This window comes from Gallus gallus, chromosome 26, assembly GCF_016699485.2.
Source record: "Gallus gallus isolate bGalGal1 chromosome 26, bGalGal1.mat.broiler.GRCg7b, whole genome shotgun sequence".
Classification (NCBI taxonomy): Eukaryota; Metazoa; Chordata; class Aves; order Galliformes; family Phasianidae; genus Gallus; species Gallus gallus.
This window is the reverse complement of record NC_052557.1, coordinates 5,026,446-5,045,112: the sequence shown is the minus strand read 5'-3', so window position 1 is coordinate 5,045,112 and position 18,667 is coordinate 5,026,446. Positions and strand designations below refer to the sequence as shown.

The following is an 18,667-nucleotide window of genomic DNA, read 5'->3' as shown; positions in this document are numbered from 1 at the left end:
AATATATTAATTTAGTAAATCAGCTTTTTCTGTTTATGTGTTCATGCACACACGTACATGTGCAGCCATTCCATACAGTTAGGTTTACTATATCAAGTTGTTACATATTCCACTTTTTCCCCGTGCTTATTTCTTTTTAACATTAAAACATTTGGGAAAGTGAGGGGAAGTCGGAGAACTCAGGGGTAGAATGTAGAGCCTGCAGAGCTCCGAGTTGCATATAGACTGGTTCTGGTTATGACAAGTGTCTGATATTTTCATGGCTACCATGGAAAGCTGTAACCTTAGTCTGGTTCCCGATGACATGCATTCAAATTCCAAATTCATTTCATATGTATCAATTTCCAGAGGGCAGCTAAAGATCAAACGTGTGTCTGTGGACTGAATTAATCTTTTTCTCTCTGGAAGGAAGCCACGCAGTTTGGGTAGGGCATGCTGGCAGCTGTCTGGACCATCCGTAGCACACAGTTAGACAGTTCGGTTCTGTAGAGCTGATCAGTCCAATATTTTTTGCTGGTAATGAAAACTGCTTTTAAAGAAATTATGCATGAAGATAATGTGGTTGGTCAAAGGAAAACTGCAAGTGGAATGACGCAACATCTGTATTTTTGTAGGTCTTTACATGCAGTACAGAAGAGATCATTTTAGATGTGTAGTGGCTCTGAGATTATTATTTTTTGTTTTTTTTTTTTGCCTTACAAGGTCAAAGCAGCGAAGACTTCTGTAAGAGATGGATAGATGCAAACATGTTGGGCGGCTACGACTCGCCCAGGACCATTCAATCCTGAACCCCCAAAAGTGGCACTGCATGGACTGCCAGACAACTGAATCAATCTGGGCTTGTCTGAAGTGCTCCCACGTAGCCTGTGGGAGGTACATCGAGGAGCATGCACTTAAACACTTTGAAGAAACCAGACATCCATTGGCAATGGAAGTTAACGATCTGTATGTATTTTGTTACCTTTGTGAGGATTATGTCTTGAATGATAACCCAGAGGGTGACTTGAAATTGCTGAGAAGTTCTCTGTCAGCAATTAAGAGTCAAAAACATGATCCATCAACAAGAAGTGGGAGGACACTGCGATCCATGACTTTGGGAGAGGATGTGTGCAGCCATCAGAGGACCCCTCAGGGACAGTCTCAAATGCTTACAGCGCTCTGGCACAGGCGCCAGTCTTTGCTTGCCAAGGCGCTGCGGACCTGGTTTGGTAAGAGCTCCAGAGGCCAGCTAAAGTTAAAACAAAAGAAACAGATGGAGGAGTTGGAGAGGAAGAAGGAGGCAGCCAGGCGGCGACGGCAGGAGATGAAGAGGCAGCTTCTGGAGGAGCTGGCAAACACCCCTCCGAGGAAGAGTGCAAGGCTGCTGTCGCATGTGCACAGAGAGAACTTGATTCCAAGGAAGTTCAGGGAGGTGGCGACCGCTTCCCCTATCTCAAGGCAGATGCAGAGCAGCAGATTCAATCAGTTCTATTCCATCCGGCGTAAGCCTCTGATGACTCCTGGGGTGACGGGTCTAAGGAACCTGGGAAACACATGTTACATGAACTCTATTCTGCAAGTGCTGAGTCACCTCCAGAAATTTAGAGAATGTTTTTTGACGCTTGATCTCTGTGAAACGGAAGAACTCTTGGCCAAAACTGTGAATGGGAAGTCTAGGTTGCCTGGCAGATTGGCAAATGGATCTGCTGCTAATGAGTCAGGGAGGACTGACAAAGTGGGATCATACGGCACACAGAGCTTGCCAGCTGGTTTAAATGGCAGCTCCTCGATAAGCAGGAGTTTAGAACTAATACAACCCAAGGAACCGCGTTCAAAGCACATCTCCCTCTGTCACGAATTGCACACCCTCTTCAGAGTGATGTGGTCTGGCAAGTGGGCGCTTGTGTCCCCGTTTGCCATGCTGCACTCTGTGTGGAGTCTGATCCCGGCGTTCCGAGGTTACGATCAGCAGGACGCTCAGGAGTTCCTATGTGAGCTGTTGGATAAAGTGCAGCAGGAGCTGGAGTCAGAAGGAACAAAGCGCAGGATCCTCATCCCTTTCTCGCAGAGGAAGCTCACCAAGCAGGTCCTGAAGGTGGTGAACACCATTTTTCATGGGCAGTTGCTTAGTCAGGTATGCACCTGGTTTTGCATGGAAATCAATGGGAGCGGTTAGCACCAAGAAGCAAAGGTTTTGTTTCTTCAGAAACCACCAAATATTGAGAGGAATTGATTGGGAGTGCCTCCTGAGAATGAAAACTGCTTAATTGCTGTGCAGGCTCTCAGGGCTTTTGATGCTTTTCACGTGTATTGTTAATTTAGTGGACTTCTGCCACTTGAGGATGACATCTGCACTGGTATGGAAGTCCTGAGCTCTTATTTTTAAGTTTTTATTGTGTTTTTGAAGTGTCTTCGTAATTTTTCTCTCCTTGTTTTTGTTTCTGTGGCTAGAAAGAATATGATGAAGGACAGAGAGGGCAGTCCTCCTATGCTCTGAAGAGAAAGCTGTCCCTGACAGTTTTTCTTTGATTTAAACATCATCTTGAGATACCGAGCATGCTTAACATATGTTTCTGCAGCAGCTAAGAGCACCTACACTGTCACACTGCTTGGTCTCTTATTCCTGTGCCATTGCCTTGTCTAAAGCATATTATGCCCATAAGGCTGACCCTGCAAGCTCAGTGTGTTTGAAAGTCCTCAACTACTTTTGCTTTTCAGGAGAAATGAATGTGTGCCTAACTTGATGCTTCAGGGCTTGCAAGGTAACGAGGCACATTATGTAGGTGCGGTCTCATTAGTACTTATGCAGTCTTTCCTAGTGCCAGTCTTACTAAGCTTACCGCTCATAAGAACTTCCATGCACATTAAATATTAAAAGGTGTATTTTTCAAGTTAAAGCTTTTGGGTTTTTAGGGAAAGAATGCTTGAAGTCATGCTTCATCTGAATCATCTTTGCATTGCATGAAATTCTTGTGTGCTTCTTAACCAAACATTCTTTGTCCAGCTCTGTCTCTTGGCTCTGGAGTTGTGTTGTGCCCAAGGTCAGTGTTTCTAGGTGGCCTCTGTTAACTGTGTGAAGATGTTCACAAATCAGTGTTATTTATCTGTTATTATTGTATGCTATAAATAACTGGACAAGCTATTTATTCAACTTACGTAACTTGTATACAGACACTGTGTTTAATTTTAACCCCTCTAAGACTTCCTTCCTTATCCACTCTTACTCCACCTTGAAGTCACTGGTGCCTTCAGTGGATGGAGTTGGCTGGAGAGCCAGTGCCAAGCTGGAAGCTGACTTTCTGGTGGATGGCTTTCATAAGAATTCAAAGTCTGAATCTGCTTTCTGGTTTTGTTACCTCTTCATCTTCTCACTTGTTGCCTCTGAGTTTAGTTGAGAACGTTTCTGCTGTTCTCAATAACAGTAATAATAATAATAATAATACTCCAGGATTACGTGAGAAAACAGGTGCTTTTGAAATTTGTCCTTTCATGCTTCAGTTGTGAATAATTTTTGCATAGTTAGCAGATGAAATGTGCAGGGAAAATAGAGAAATGGTGGAAGAAAGTGGCGCGATAAATGCTAACGTTTGGTGGTTGCAATTCCCAACTGCTTGTTGCCCAGCTGTGAAGTAGTGTCATACCTGTGTTACACCTGTAGTGTTCTTCATCTGAGGAAGTGAACACCATGAGATTGAATATTGTCTCCCTTTTTGGAGATCTGAGGAAGCAGTATAACTTACTTGCTCAGGATAGGTTTAGCTTTCACACTGGAAGCAAGCAGCATTTCTCTTGACTGACTGATTGTTTCTATGTCTGTGGAAACACACTGCCTTCCTGGCATGAGGTTGCTGTTGGGATGTGAATGTAAATGCCTGTCTGCAAGTGTCCATGTGCATAACTTCATCTGTGTGTAAACGTTTAATTCCCAGGTCACCTGTATAACATGCAACTACAAATCCAACACCGTTGAGCCCTTTTGGGATCTTTCCCTGGAGTTTCCCGAGCGCTATCACTCTATTGAGAAAGGGATTATCCCTGTTAACCAGGCAGAGTGCATGCTGACGGAAATGTTGGCCAAGTTCACAGAAACTGAAGCTCTGGAAGGGAGGATATATGCGTGCGACCAATGCAACAGTAAGTCCAGAGCTGCTACTGGCTTTGCCAGTTAGAATCACCGTGTTTTCCAAGTGAGAGGTTTCTGTTGTATGTTTTGTCTTGAGAACACGTTATAACCAATACATATATCACTGCTCATGCTGTTCTGTATCTTCCTGCGGGTGGCTTCTGCTGCTCCATCAGGCAGCAGTTTGGAACCAATAAGTCATTCTTCTGTTGTCTCTGCCACTGAGCAGTGCGATTTACCAAGGATTTACTGCAACTGCTTAGAACTGCTCTCACACTGTGTTGGAGGGAAGGCAACTGCAAGAGTCTGGGGGCAGAAGGGTTGGATTTAGAGACAAAAAGAGACCTTTATACTTTATGATTTTCACATCTGCATGGCAGGAAGGCTTTTGTAACAAGTTGTCTATATGCTGTCTGTTCCCTTGTGTCCCTTAACCAGAAATCACAACCACGGATTTCTCACGGTCTGCCACCAGGTTAGAGTTTCTATCTCTCTGTAGGTATTTGGGCAAAAAGCAATTAACTGACATTATTATGGAAGGCTCAGGTTATTATATTGCCTGTTATTATATTGCCTGCTTGTATTTTGCTGTGCTCAGCTGGAAGATGATTTCTGCTTTCCTGTATAGGTCTGACTGTAAGGTCATTATACAAAAATAGTTTTATCCTTCGGTGTCATCGTGTGGCTCAGCTACTCTGATAAGCTGGATTTGAAATTTTTGTGTGTAGGTATTTGTGGCAAATATTCATCCTCTTCTATGGAAAATGCCAATAATTCAACTTACATTGCAACTAAGCAGCTGAAGTAGCAGGTATTTGTAGAAATCTTTCTGCTATCAGTGTATGAATCTGCTCTCGAGCGTATTCCCAAAATGTTAGGGAATAGCCATTCTCTTAGATGTTCTTAAAACAAAGCCAAATATAGTTCTTTGGACTTCTCTGTAGATTCACAAATAATGTTTGCAGTGTCAGTATGGATGAGTATGGCTTTCACCTTAACTCAGTTTTCTGTAGTTCCTTGTGAACGCCAGAATTAAATGGCTACAGAAACATTAATCTGCTGGGAGAAAAAAAAAAGAAAAAGAAAAAAAAAGACAAAGGCAAACAGCCTGCATCGAAGTGCCAAAAACTATTGGGGCACTGCTTGTCAGACGTGATAGAGGAGGAGCAACCCATCTGTTCCAACGTGGTGCGGTGAGATGCAGAGATCTAATTAGCAGGTACATTTCTTATTGGAAGCACTGAGAGCCACCTGTCTTCCTCATGGTGTAGTTGTATGTTTGGTGTCCTGGAAAGAGTGATCACTGGGAAGAGAAATCTTTCTTCCCTCTTCTTCAGTTTCTGTTTATCAGTTCCTTTTCCTTTGTGAGCAGTCAGAGCTCTTCCTGGAAGTGGAACCTTGCTGGAAGCATTTTTCCTCTGACTTGGGTTAATATCTTAGAGCCATCTTGCGATGGCCTGGTAAATGGATCAAAGTAGTACTTAAAAGATAGTGTAATACAGTGTCAGGGACTGTTATTTCAATGCTGGTAGTTCACCTGTTGAAATTGCTACAGCCTTGGGTGCCGTTGGCCTAGCTTCCCCTAAATGCTTTGGTGCACTTCTTAGAGCAACGTCAGCACAAACAGCTCAAAGTTTGATATCTGATTGTGTGATTATCAGCATCACAAGAGTAAAAGAGAGGAAAAAAAAGAAAAAAAAAAGCTTTAAATATTTTCAAGCGTGGCTTTTATTTCTAGAAAAGTCGCTCGTCTGCAGAAGAATGCATAGGATGGAAGTGCAAGTAAACATACCTTGAGTGTGTGCAAGATGGACTGTTGCTACTAGATGAACAATGGGCTCTTTTCCTTTAAAAATAACAATAATGACACCTTAATCTTTGCTTTGATTTTTTTTTTCTTTTTCATAGGCAAACGACGAAAGTCTTCTCCCAAACCTCTTGTTCTGAGCGAAGCTAAAAAGCAGTTAATGATCTACAGACTACCTCAGGTCCTCCGACTGCACCTTAAACGATTCAGGTGAGTGGGGCAGCACGGTGAGGTGCCAGGCAGACAGCTTCTGCCTTCTGCGAGAGAAGTGGTCAGTGTGGCCCCTCAGCTTCTCTTGCTTTCTGAGCAATGTATGCCTATAAATGTTTTACCCAGTCCAGCTGTGCAGTGTGCACTGAGTTGCACTAATGCTAAAAACAGTGATGTTTGTACCATGTTTTCATGCAGTGCAATGCGTTGTGAATTGTGCTCAGCAGATTGATCTGATCTTGCAAACAGCTTGAAGCAGTGGCTGTGAGGCAGGTGAACTGATCTGCTGAGTGAAAGATGGGATGAAGCTGGAACCCCTGTGGTAGTTAACTGTCTATATCAGCTCTTTCTATTGAATTAAGACTTAAACACAGTTGAAAATATGAAGTTTCTAAAATGTTAGTGTAGGTAACTATGAGATGTGAGGGTTTTATATTTGTATAATTGTGTTTGACCCTTACAGTAGGTGTTCTGATTTCTTTGAAATTGGCTGTTATAAATCTAAAACGTACCTTCAACTAATATGAGAGAAGCAGTTTTATGCCAAAGATGACCGCAGTAGATGTTAAAGTGACAACAGATGAAAAAGTTGTGGTGCCGACTTGAAGGAAAACTCCTCAAACTGTGCTGCAGTGCTCCTGAGTCCGCATTCCATTCCTGCAGCCCTCTGCCACTGCCAAGAAAGATTCAGAGCCTTTGATGATGCTCTTGTGTTTGCAGGTGGTCTGAACGCAATCACCGTGAGAAGATTGGGGTCCATGTCCTCTTTGACCAGGTACTAAACATGGAACCTTACTGCTGCAGGGACTCTCTCTCCTCTCTTGACAAAGAGACCTTTGTCTATGACCTCTCCGCTGTGGTGATGCATCATGGTAAAGGGTTTGGCTCAGGACACTACACAGCATATTGCTACAACACAGAGGGAGGTGCGTGTGCCTTATTACAGGGAAACAAATTCAAGAAATCTGTATTTTATTCCACAGATGTAGTGCATTGTAAAGCTTCATGATCAAGGTTGTTTAGAAACAAGTTTCCTGACATTCAGTAGTTTGTTTCCCAGAATGTACTACTAGTAGCACGTTTTCTTTCTCTTTTTTTTTTTGGTTTTTATGGTGTGTGTGTGTAAAGACCACAGATTGCTGCTCTTTGCTTTGCGGCGCTTTGGGATGCCTTTTATTGCTCACTGTTAACAGCATGAATGCTTCATTTTCTCACGGGATGTAACTCTGTGAAGCTAATCCAGCTGGGTCTTTTCTCAGCATCCTTGTGATGGTGAGATAAACAGAAAGTGTTTTGAAACTGGACAGGAACTATTCATGAATAACATCCTCAGGGTTTTTGTGTATTTCCAGCAGTCTCTTTCTTCAACTGAATCAGCATTGATTCTGTCTTTTAACTGATGGAGAAAGAGGTACAAACTGGCTTTCTCCAGGGAATTCTTATTTTCCTAATTGAGTTTTGGGGCCATCATATGCAATTGGTTAAATTACCATTTGATATTTGTCAACCATGTTAACAGCACAGGAATGGTAAAATGTTTTCCATATTAGAAACTCCTTCTGAAAGTTTCCTTAGGGGAAAAGGCAGAGGTGCCTTTTCTTCTACATAACCCTTTTTCTCTGGGATGTCTCCTATGAACAGTTCCAAAACACAATTAGAAATGATTGAGTCCTGAAGGAATTGGCTGATATAGTCGCCAAGCCACTTGTAATGATATTTGAAAAGTCATGGTGATCAGGTAGAAGTCCCTGGTGACTGGAAAAAAGGCAGTATAGCACTCATTTTTTAACAAGAGTAGGAAGGACCCAGGGAACAAGCACCCTGTCCGCCTCGCCCCAGTGCCATAGGAGACCATGGAGCAGATCCTCCTGGAAGGTCCATATGCTAAGGTCCATAAAAGAAAAGGGGGTGTTATGGGATAACCAGCATGGCTTCCCCAAGGGCAGGTCTGCCTGACCAACCTGGTTGCTTTTTACAGTGGTGTAACTGCAACAGTGGACAAGGGAAGAGCCACTGATATCCTCTATCTGGACTTCAACAAGGCCTTTGACATCATCCCCCACAACATCCTTCTCTCCAAATTGGAAAGATACGGATTTGATGGGTGGACAATTTAATGGAACTGGTTAGGGGATTGTACCTAGAAAGTGGTGGTCAGTGGCTCAATGTCCAGATGGGGATTAGTGATGAGTGGTGTCAGGGGTCAGTACTGGGACCAGTGCTCTTTAACATCTTAATCAGTGACATCAACAGTGGGATTCCGTGCAGCCTTAGGAAGTTTGCAGATGACACCAAACTGTGTGTGGTGAGGTCAACACATCCGAGGGATGGGATGTCACCAGAGAGACCCAGACAGGCTGAGCAGTGGGCCCAGAGGAACCTCATGAGGTTCAACAAAGCTAAGAGCAAGGTCTGCACCTGGGTCACTGCAACCCACACTGTCAGTACAAGCTGGGGGTGTAAGGATGGAGCACAGCCCTGCCAAAAAGGACCTGGGGGTGCTGGTGGGTGGCAGCTGAGCATGAGCCAGCACTGTGCTCTCACAGCCCAGAAAGCCAACTGTATCCTGGGTGCATCCAAAGCAGCACTGCCAGCAGGGCCAGGGAGGGATCTGCCCCTCTGCTCTGCACTGAGACCTCACCTGGAGCACTGCATCCAGATGGGGAGTCCTCAGCACAGGAGGGACGTGGAGCTGTTGGAGCACATCCAGAGGGCCACAGAAGTGATCCCAGGGATGGGACACCGCCCTGCGAGGACAGGCTGAAAGCTGGGGCTGTGCAGATGGAGAAGGGAAGGCTGTGGGGAGAGCTGAGAGCAGCCGTCAGTATCTAAAGGAGGGGCTAATAAGAAGGAAGGGGACAGACTCTATAGCAGGGTCTGTGTGATAGAAGGGGAAATGCTTTCAAACTGAAAGAGGGGAGATTTATACTGGGCGTAAGGAAGAAGTTTTTTACAGTAAGAGCAGTGAGGCATTGGAACAGGTTGTTCAGAGGAGTGGTGTATGCCCCATCTGTGGAGGCATCTGAAGTTAGGCTGGACCAGGCTCTGAGCATCCTTACTGAGCAGCAGATGTTCCTGTTCATTGCAGGGGAGTTGGACTAGGTGATCTTTAATGGTCCCTTCTGACTCAAAAGATGCTACAGGTCTCTGATGCCTCCCCTGCTAATGTCTTCTTTCTCACTTTGATTCCTAGGCTTTTGGGTCCACTGCAATGACTCCAAACTGAATGTATGCAGCGTGGAGGAGGTGTGCAAAACCCAAGCCTACATTCTTTTTTACACTCAAAGAACCGTGCAGGACAAAGCAAGAATCTCAGAAAAACAACTCCAAGCTCAGGTGCTGTCCAAAAATACTGATAAAGACAGAAGACTGACATTCCCATGATGGGAAGCTCTATAACTCAATCAACAGTCTCGTTTGTTTGTTTGTTTGTTTCTGTTTTTTAAACCATTGGTGTTCACATCTTTCCTCTCTGTAGGGAAAAGGGCTGGCTGCAGGAAGGGGATCAGATCATGGTGTTTGTTGCCCAGGTATGGAGAAGTGTATCAAGCTGTGCAATTCTGATGTGTAAGACTGTAGTCAGAAACTTGTTTTTTTAAACAATGTTGTTGTTAAATTACACAAAACAAAGAGTTTGATGCTTTGTATCATTAGTCTCGTATTAAAATGGAATTGAGTAAGGCATATAAGAAATGAGCACAACCAACAAATAGAAGCATTCAACTGGCATCCAGAAACCTTCAGTACCTGATAAAGCTCTGGAAGGAGCAGGTATAGTACCTTCCCTTGAACTGTCATTAGGATTTCCATCGAGGTATTTCTTTTATGGTTGTTGAATAGTTGGAGCTGGCTGCCCTAAAAGCCTTTCTTGCTGAAGAAGTGTTTGACATTCGTCAACAAGAAGAAGTGTTCCCCAGCCCTCAGCTATCTCTGTGGTACCTATTTCTTTGCCCTCAGATAAGGGCAAACAAATGGCTGGCAATTTCTGTCAACAGCTCTTTTTCTCAGTGTTACTGGGACCGTATGCACACTTGATAGTCTGTTCTCTAGGCTGAACTGAACTGGCAGCTAAATTCGCTAGGAATGTAATTCTGAAAACAGTTCTGCTCTGGAGAATGTTTTTTGTTTTATTTTTTAAAACAAATAAAAAAAACCAAACACCCTGTAATAAAACAGAAACGTACCTGTGTGATCAGAGTCGTATCTGTTTGCACTGGCAGCAAAAACAGCAAAACAGAAACGGCACGTTTCTGCTGGCATAACTTTGCTGATCAGAGTTAGAAAGAAGTGAAAACCCTGACTTGCACAGTCACAGCTGTGACAGCAAAAGCAGTCACTGGGAGGCAACTTACACTGGCAAATGAGCACTTTGTTTGGTTTTGTTTTGTTTTCCAAGGGAATAGTGTGGAGGTAACACCACAGAGTCAGAGCTAAGTGCTGTTAACTGCTCCTATAGTGGCAATATTGACAAACTGGTTGTCACAGGAAGCCCAGAATGACTGAAGGCAGTGAGGTTGTGCGGATGCAGTGGACAGACTTTAACTTGTGAAGCTGTTATTCCTGCTGGGTCATAAAGGAAAGGAATTAAGTTAACTGTCATATTGCTCAGTGAGCTTGAAAAACTACAGGAATGTGTCTGTGAGTATCTTGATTTTAGAACAGGGCTCTAATTGACTATTTCTGGTCAGTTCTCAGCCTACAGTTGGACCTCAGGAATTTTTATCATTTGGGGTTTGGCCGCATGTGTTTCTTATTGTCATCAAATCTGAATATGTGACTGCAAACATACGTGTTGTATTTCAGTCTTGTTGGGTTTTTTTTTTTCTTCTTTCCTGAAGCAGCTGTGGGTTGAAGTATTGCGGTTCTTCAAACACCTGATTCCATGTTCAGGTAGGGGAGCTGGAACCGTGTTTTTCTTCACCTTCCTACTTGTATCCTGGCTGGCACTGGCCCGTCAGACACAAACTGACAGCTGTGCGTTATTGTTGGAGAGGGCCAAGAGGAAAATCCCCCAAACACAATTCCTCTTTTTTCACTGCTGCTACTTCAACTTTTGATTTCCTGTTCTGTGGGCACTTCAGCTGCTGTTAATCACTTTAGTCATGCAGAGATGAGCAGAACAAACAAGAAACTCCTCTTTTGTTAGAGCACAGCGCCGCTCTACGTCTCCTCTGTCCACAAAGAGCCCCATTTGCTCTCTGTCTGAGCCACTTTTTGAGCCTACGCAAACTGATTTTTTAGCAACTAAGAGTAATTTGAGTTTATATACTTGCTTTGTTTTGTGGATTTTTTGTTTGTTTGTTTGTTTTTAGGCAAGCCAGTTTGAAACAGTCTTATGGGAACGAATTAAAAGGTGTTAATTCTGTTTCTCTAAATGTTGCATGGTCTGGAAGGATTTCCTGTGAATGTCTGCATATCTGTGTATTTACTAGGTAGCTTTTTTTTTCTTTTGTGCTACTAGTAAATAAAATAAATAAAAATACTATAGGCCAGACTGAGATGCAACAGAAATGTGACCCAGCTTAATGCAGGGGAAGCTGGTCTGGTTTCAGCACAGGCAGAAATTGACATCCGTGAAAGAATGAAAATGAAATGCTTGTGGTGTTCAGATCTGTGCTGGAGTCTTCGGTAGGGCAGAATGCATGCTTTGTGAGGGCTACGTGTTTCAAAAGGAAAATGAAAGGAAAAAAAGTGTTCGGTGTTGCCTTCTTAATCTCAGAATTGGAAGGGAAAATGGAAGAGTCATGGTTTGCTGTGACTGCCAAATACTGTGATCGCATTGTGCATCCCTTACCATGCTGGCCCTGTTTGTATGAAGATTGATTGTTGTTACTGTAGTGAGTCGAGACCTTTGCTGTGAATGCTCATCTTTTGACTGAGTGTTTTGCATTAATATTTGTGTTCAGGTAGAAATATGGTTGTCATGTGAATTGACTAGATTACAGAGGGGAGTGGGAGCAGCACTGTTAGCCATGGGTACAGCTGGTTGCCCAAGCAGATTGTGTAGTGTTTGCTGTTGACATCTTTTGACATTAGTGACTTCTCCATGTGACATTAGCCTCATTGCGCTGAGATGTGGAGATACTGCAGTCAGAAAAATGTTGCCCTGATAGGGAGAGAATGAATTATACTTCAAAGTAAACTTGCTCTTTCCAGCACTGTGAGGTTTCTGTGATATTTAGCTTTTATTTGGAAGCGATAGCGTATAGCATTTTTTTATGCTGTTTGGTTTATATTTGTCTGCTGTAGGCATCCTTATATAAGCATAGCTCAGTGTCCCTGCCATGGTGGACGCTGTTCTATAGTGTCTTGTTTGCCAGAAGTTAGAATTGGAAGTTACCTCTTTACATTAATAAGACATACGTTAATAAATAAGATGTTTATCCAGCTTGCAATTACTGTGAAGCTCACTGAAGTGAATGCCTGCCCAAGGGCAGCCTGTAATGCAAGCTCTGTCCCTCCTTTAATGGTGTGACTTGAAATCCTGCTCCAATCCAGGTGTGTATTTAGAATAATTCTGGATGTAGACTTTACTCTCGCAAGCACCTAAGCAACTGATGTAACTTAACTCAGGTGTGGAGGTCACGCTTTTGAGTCCCGAGCTCAGTGTCTGCAGGATTAGAACCTTTGTTTTGGTTGAACTGGGAGTGGAATTTGTTTCTATACATGCAGGCACACCTGAATTGGGGTTTCAGTCATGTAACAAGTAGCCAGCTGCCTTGAGGAATGCTGAGAGCAAGTGTGAGGCTCCTGGCACTGTGCAGGTTGCTGTCTGAAGGCAAAGTAAATCACAGGACACTTGCAGGCTGTCAGGTTTGTGAGTACGCAGCCCTTGGCACAGAACTGTTCCCAGCATAACCTTATTCTCTTCAACTTGTACGTAAACTGTTGTTAATTTTGTGCTTTTAAGAATGAAGAATCATAATGTATTCATGGCCAGGTAGAGTGCAACATTGACTGTAGTTATTGGGAAATACTTTATTTTAGCTAACGTTATGCCTCTAGCAAGTTAGTTGCATAAATTTGCCTTTGTTACCCCTTTACTGCCTGCATGTCCAAGTTAAAATGTGCATACTGCAAAAACAGTTTCTCTGCAAAGCAATGGGGGAAAAAAAAACCAACTCTTTTTTCCCCACTATTTCTAACCAGAACAATTCTCTGGTCTGGCTTTGAAGTTGTCAATATGAAGCAGCAAACAGAATAATGTGCATTAAGTGTTTGACGTCAAACTTTTCTGGGTGGCAGTGTCACCCCCATTTCCTTAGGGGATTCCAGCCATTCTTTTTCAGCGCAGGAATATAATTGGAAACAGTAAAAGCACTGAGTGCATCCTACAGACTCACTATCAGAAGTTATTTTTGCTTCAGAAAGGCAAAAGACATCTTCCTTATGCCCAACCTAAATCTCCTCTCTTTTAGTCTGAGACCATTTCCCCTTGTCCTATCACAGCCCCTGCTGAAGAGTCTGTCCCCTTCTTTCTTACAGCCCCTTCAGATACTGAAATATTGTCTTGGTGGTAATGTGGACACATTCATGCTGATTGTAAATTCCCCCAGGCTGAGTGTGCTTAATTGCATCCTAACGAAACTTCTGGCTGCTGCCAGATCCTCCAGGATAAGCTACAGTGAAAGTAACAGTACTGCAGAATGAGGAATACTTATGGAAGAGAAAATAGATAGAGATTAGTTTTACCTGCCAATACAATTTAGTGAGCTAATTTTGTATAATTCCTTAGATTTGGTGCCTTGTATCCAATAACATTTTGAATAGGACAGAAACGCTGAGGGTGTAAGTCTCAGTGACACTGAGATAAGTCCTGACTGAAGCAGCAGATCTGTGTTTTTATAAGTACTCTCAGCATCACTGGCATCTTCACATTTCATGTCCATATCAAGAAGTTTACCAGCAAGCTCAGAAGCTATGATTTTATCATTATATGTTTGAAATAGCTGTATATGTCATAATTCAAGGAATGACTTGTTCAAAGGCAGACTGGACTTAAATTGTCTCATGTCATCCGGGCCCCTTCCAGTCAGTCAGTAAGCTGACATCTGGCAGAGCGTGTGGTGCAGAGCAAGGAATAAAAACTAGACTGGGAGTTTTTGGTAGAGGAGCTGTACCTTCGGAAGGGGCCTTCTGTCCCAAGCCTGAATATAGAAGTCCCAAGCTTGAATATAAAACCACAATTAAGTGGTATCTTTCTCGTGTCCATTTCATTAATATCGATACCTGTTTATTGCAGATGGGAATGTGAAGCATTCTAGCAAGCTTTTGAATTTTGAAAACCACAGCATAGACTGAATGATCAAAAGCTGAATGTGTTACTCACCTGTACCGATTTGTGATTATCTGTCTTAGTTGATTTTAGGGGTGTGCCTTTAGGCCGCTCCTGTTGTGCTTACTTTATTTTAAATTCTATGATTCTGTGTGTGTGAATGGGTTCCACTTGTTTAAAGGGTAACTTTGCATGGTGGGCCAAAATAGTTTTGAGAGATCTGATAGTCTTAATAATGCAGTTTGCAAAGTACATTCATTTCCAAAAGGGAGGGTGGGGGGTAAAGTGAGGAGGAAAAAAAAAAAAGAAAGACCATACCAGCTCAATGAGCCCAAGATTGACTTTAACCACTGCTATTTATTGTTCTGAAGTGTCTGTGTGGTATGGAGGAGTGCGCTACAGTTACAGTGGAGTGCTGTGCTACTGATTTTGTGCAGGCTGGAGACAGGGAGGGAGAAAGGGAGAATGAAACAACCAGAAAAATAAAACCAAGCTGAGCACAGCAGTGATGTACTTCCAGTAGAGATAGGAAGCATTTGATTTGGTGACCTTATGTGTCAGAGGTCTGTGTATTTTGCAGGCAGAGACATCAACAAAATCCAAATGCAGTCTCATTAGCTGCAGTCTGGGGGAAAAAATTTCTCCTAGTGGTAGTCTCATACTGGCAAATGAATGGTGCTTTTCCATTAAATATTCCTAAGGAACAGAACCCCAAATTCTCAGGTTTTAAGAAGGAGCTGCCTACTTAAAGCCCACCATGCCACTGTAAATGCTTGTGTAACTGGAGGTGAAAAAAGATCATACAGTTGATGAGCGAACACCATTTGATTTGTACTTCTTAGTCTCAGTAACGTGCTTTCCGTGGAGGTGTCAGGTGGTTCCATTCTGAACTGCTGGGTCTGGGCCCTGACTCATCAAACTTGGATTTTGTGGGGGTAGAAAAGGGCTCCCTCTGTTTCTCCTGCTGCTTTACAGACGCTTTCCATGTGAGCACTTCTTCATTGGAATGTAGGGCTTTTGAGTGTTTCTCCTCCTGAAGAGGAACAAACACACCCCTCCAGCATGGGCAGTGTTAAATGTCAAGCACTTAGGCTATAGCCTTATCTCCTTAGAGAACCATATCCGTGCTATGGGGATAACTGTGGTACACTGAGTTAGTATGAGTGAATCAGTGCAGCATTTGTGGATTCACAAGGTTAAAGAATGTATTATAACATGGGCAAACCAGAGCTTTGCAGATGAGTAATGTCACTGCAAGCTTGTGGTGCACTGTGGAATGGAATCTGTAGCTGAGGAATTAAGATAACTTACCCACATGGCTCCTCCTTGGCTCCTCCTTTGCACAGTGTCTGTTCTGTATAACTCCATACCTCTGACTCATGAATACTTCCTAGTAAGTTCATCTTCATTCTCCTCATATTTATTAAATGAAGTTACTAAGCCTGGCCCTTACGGCTGTTGCCTACTGCTACAAGATGAACAAATATTTGTGAAAACCAAGTTTATAGCTTGTTTGTCAGACATGCTGAGTACAGTAACATGCCACTAACAACCTGTTCAGCCCCTTTGGAAGACGTCCTATTTCTTGTCTGCTAAACTTCAGCTTTGGTTAAAGCAGTCACAAGCTATTTAGGGCACAGCCTTCTGTACATCTACCTAAATGAGAGGTTTACAGGAAAGGAACAAGTGGATAAGTTTGTTTCCAGTAAAACTTTAACTAGTTTGCTTTTGGGTAAAAACAAACATAGTTGCAATGGTCAGGATGGTTAGGACTGTGTCTTCAAGAAGAGTGCAGCCCAGGCGAGCTCCCTTAAGTTAAGACAGGTTTGCAAGGCATGCTGCCAGGGGAGCCCCCGTTCTGCTCCTGCCCTGGAAGCTCCACTGTTGACCTGAGCAAGGATAGAAGGAAAGCTAATCTTCAGGACTTCTGAAGTTAATCCCACTCTAAGATTGCTGGAAAGATACTGTTGACAGACTGGTTAGAACACAAGCATTTCTCTTTCGGTGTGAAATCCCCTTGCAGCCGCTGTGAAAACAGGAGTAAAACGCTACTGTGCTTTCCTGGACAAGGATCAAAGCTGGAGTTTGGTGGCTTTCCTGATTTTTTCTTTTTTTTTTCCAGTGACTTCTGGGGGGACTTTAAGTCAGAACAGCCTCTGGTATCTGCTCTGAGTTTCTGCTACTTTCGTCACTAATGACTTAAGCTGCTGTATCCCATGCTGTGCTCATGAATGAGACTGCCTCTGCTTCAAGGACGCTTCCAGGCAGCAGCAAGTGATGAGAGAATCCAATTAATTACTGAATGTTTTCCGGCAATCTGGCTGTCTCGTAGCTCAGTGCAAACACTGAGCTGCTTCTAATTGCAGGTTCAGCAGCTTTTATTTTAGTCAAGGTTTGTTAAGACAACAGCCAGTAAGTCACCTATGGCAGCCTTATGTACTTAACTGTGTGAACTGCCCCCTGCCTGAACCCAGGCCTCAGGAGGAGATTAGTGTGTTCTAAATCAAAACTAAGATTAACTAGAAAATGACCTAATGTTCTAATTAATCCCCTTTTCCTTCAAAAACTGTTCCTGCATAATTTGACATTCTTTTGAAGTACAGATAATCCATTTCTTCACAAGATGTTAAAATGCCTGCTTTGAAAACAGCATTTTAAAATATGTTTCAGCAGTGGAATACGTTTATCTTTAGGGGCAGGTAGAGGGGCAGTTCTCAGTCACAAAACACAGAGGCAGTACAACTGCAAAAGAATGTTTTCGTTTAAAACCCTGTGCATAACTGTCCAAAGAATCCAAAGCCATGTTGCAGTCATACTGCCACAATGCTCAGGGTTAGGAAGTTACTCTGCTCTACGAACAGCATCTTCTGGGAGCTGCAGCGTACTGTTTCTGATTAAATTACAGCTACAGCTCCCACATCAGCCTCAAGTTGTGCTTTCACTGTCCCTTGAACAGTTTCATCACCCATAGTGGGACTTGAAGTCAGTAAAGGCAAGTTGTAGTTTCAGTCCAGGGCACAAACATGCTATGCAACACCAAATGGCTTCTTCCCACAGAGTCCTAATTCCTTTACAGTAAGCGTACCAGCTTTATCTCAGCCAGACACGATCCATGAAACCTTCTGGTGGCTGGAGTTTACCTATGGCTTTCCACAGTTCTGTTTTCCTTTTGAATAAGGATCCAGCATACAGCCCAGGACTGGATTTGTTCGTTTGTCTTTCGGGTGTGAAATAAAAATCATGTTTTTATGATTTTTGTAAATCTTTACTCTTTTTACACCTTCTTTTTGTAAACTGAAGTTTCTTATTAAAAAAAAAAAGTAAAATTTCACTGTGTCACGTAATTATTCTACATTTATTAAACAAATGAATGGTGATACAGAAAACAATTCCATGCACAATGGCTTCTCATCCTCCAAGAAGCTATTCTCATTGCTTTTTGCAGGATGGGTTGAATAGGAATTCTCCCTCTGACACGTGGAAGTTTTTCTGCTCCTTGGCATTGCTTCACACGGGGCAGCTCTCAGTGGGAGCAGCAGTTCTGAGGAGGACAAGAATGCAAGATGCTCCATGAGCACATCAGAACTTACAGCTGCTGAACACCTCTCGTTTGGTGCTGGGGTGTGGGAGGAGGGAAACTCATCTGCCTCGCAGCCTGATTCTTTGTGGGCTCTGTAAGACTTGAGTCAAACAGAGTCATCTCCGTCTACTTCCAGAGGGCAATTCAGCACAACACCCTTTGCGCAGACCAGACTGCTTCGGGCTGAGCTGCGCTCCAACTGCAACCCCCCTCACGTCTCCCTCTGACACAGACCCGCAGAACGCCCCGAGCTGGAAAGGCCCCACCGGGAGCATCGCGTCCCCACCGAGGCCGCCCAACCGGACCCCCGCCCGCACAGCGCGCCCCCGTGGCACAGCCCGGCGCCGCCGCTCACCGCCGCTACGCCACGGGCTGTGGGGCCATCAGGTCGATGTCCGCCAGGTTGCGGGCGACCCACACTCCGGCGGCGAACAGCCCCACGTTCACCAGCAGGTTCCTGAAACACACAGAGGCTGCTGCCTGCGGGCCCCGCGCCCGAGGAGCCGGCCCAGGCCCGGGTCCATCTCCCACACCGACCTGCGGAAGTCGTTCCTGTCGGTAGCGAAACGGTACGCTGCCCGCAGCCACCCGCCCAGACCCTGCGGAGGAGGGGGAGGAGGCGGCGGAGACGACACGACCGATCCGCCCGCCTGCGCGCTGCCGGCCGCCATCCCGCCTCAGACCCGCCGTCGC

The 18,667-nt window shown here is 43.9% G+C and overlaps 2 protein-coding genes across 6 annotated transcripts in view; one reads left to right on the top strand and one right to left on the bottom strand.

Moving 5' to 3' along the window:
• USP49 (ubiquitin specific peptidase 49) overlaps positions 1-17,644 on the top strand; it is a 32,649-nt gene extending 15,005 nt beyond the window's left edge. For 3 of the 5 annotated variants that reach the window (XM_025143790.3, XM_001231681.6, XM_040653036.1), the window contains 7 exons: positions 703-2,113; positions 3,909-4,113; positions 6,011-6,119; positions 6,840-7,045; positions 9,313-9,455; positions 9,598-9,649; positions 16,517-17,644. In XM_025143790.3, the coding sequence (XP_024999558.2) occupies positions 731-2,113; positions 3,909-4,113; positions 6,011-6,119; positions 6,840-7,045; positions 9,313-9,455; positions 9,598-9,649; positions 16,517-16,566 (2,148 nt within the window). In that variant the 5' untranslated portion in view covers positions 703-730 and the 3' untranslated portion in view covers positions 16,567-17,644. Of the gene's footprint in view, positions 1-702; positions 2,114-3,908; positions 4,114-6,010; positions 6,120-6,839; positions 7,046-9,312; positions 16,310-16,516 lie in introns of those variants that run through there. The other 2 variants (XR_001470189.3, XM_040653037.2) reach the window with 2 other exon arrangements.
• An 86-nt stretch (positions 17,645-17,730) lies between these two features.
• Positions 17,731-18,662, bottom strand: TOMM6 (translocase of outer mitochondrial membrane 6). Its single transcript, NM_001302134.2, has 3 exons — positions 18,512-18,662; positions 18,330-18,431; positions 17,731-17,935 (listed from the first exon to the last, which is right to left on the bottom strand). Exons 1-2 carry the CDS (start codon positions 18,643-18,645, stop codon positions 18,335-18,337), a joined length of 231 nt encoding a protein of 76 aa, NP_001289063.1. The 5' UTR covers positions 18,646-18,662; the 3' UTR covers positions 17,731-17,935; positions 18,330-18,334.
• Between the last annotated feature and the right edge of the window lie 5 nt (positions 18,663-18,667).

Excerpts from the sequence above, each read along its gene's own strand:
- TOMM6 (NM_001302134.2), bottom strand. The coding sequence starts at position 18,645 with ATGGCGGCCGGCAGCGCGCAGGCGGGCGGATCGGTCGTGTCGTCTCCG. Across the intron at positions 18,432-18,511 it reads GACAGGAACGACTTCCGCAG|GAACCTGCTGGTGAACGTGG; the intron begins GTCGGTGTGGGA and ends TGTGTGTTTCAG.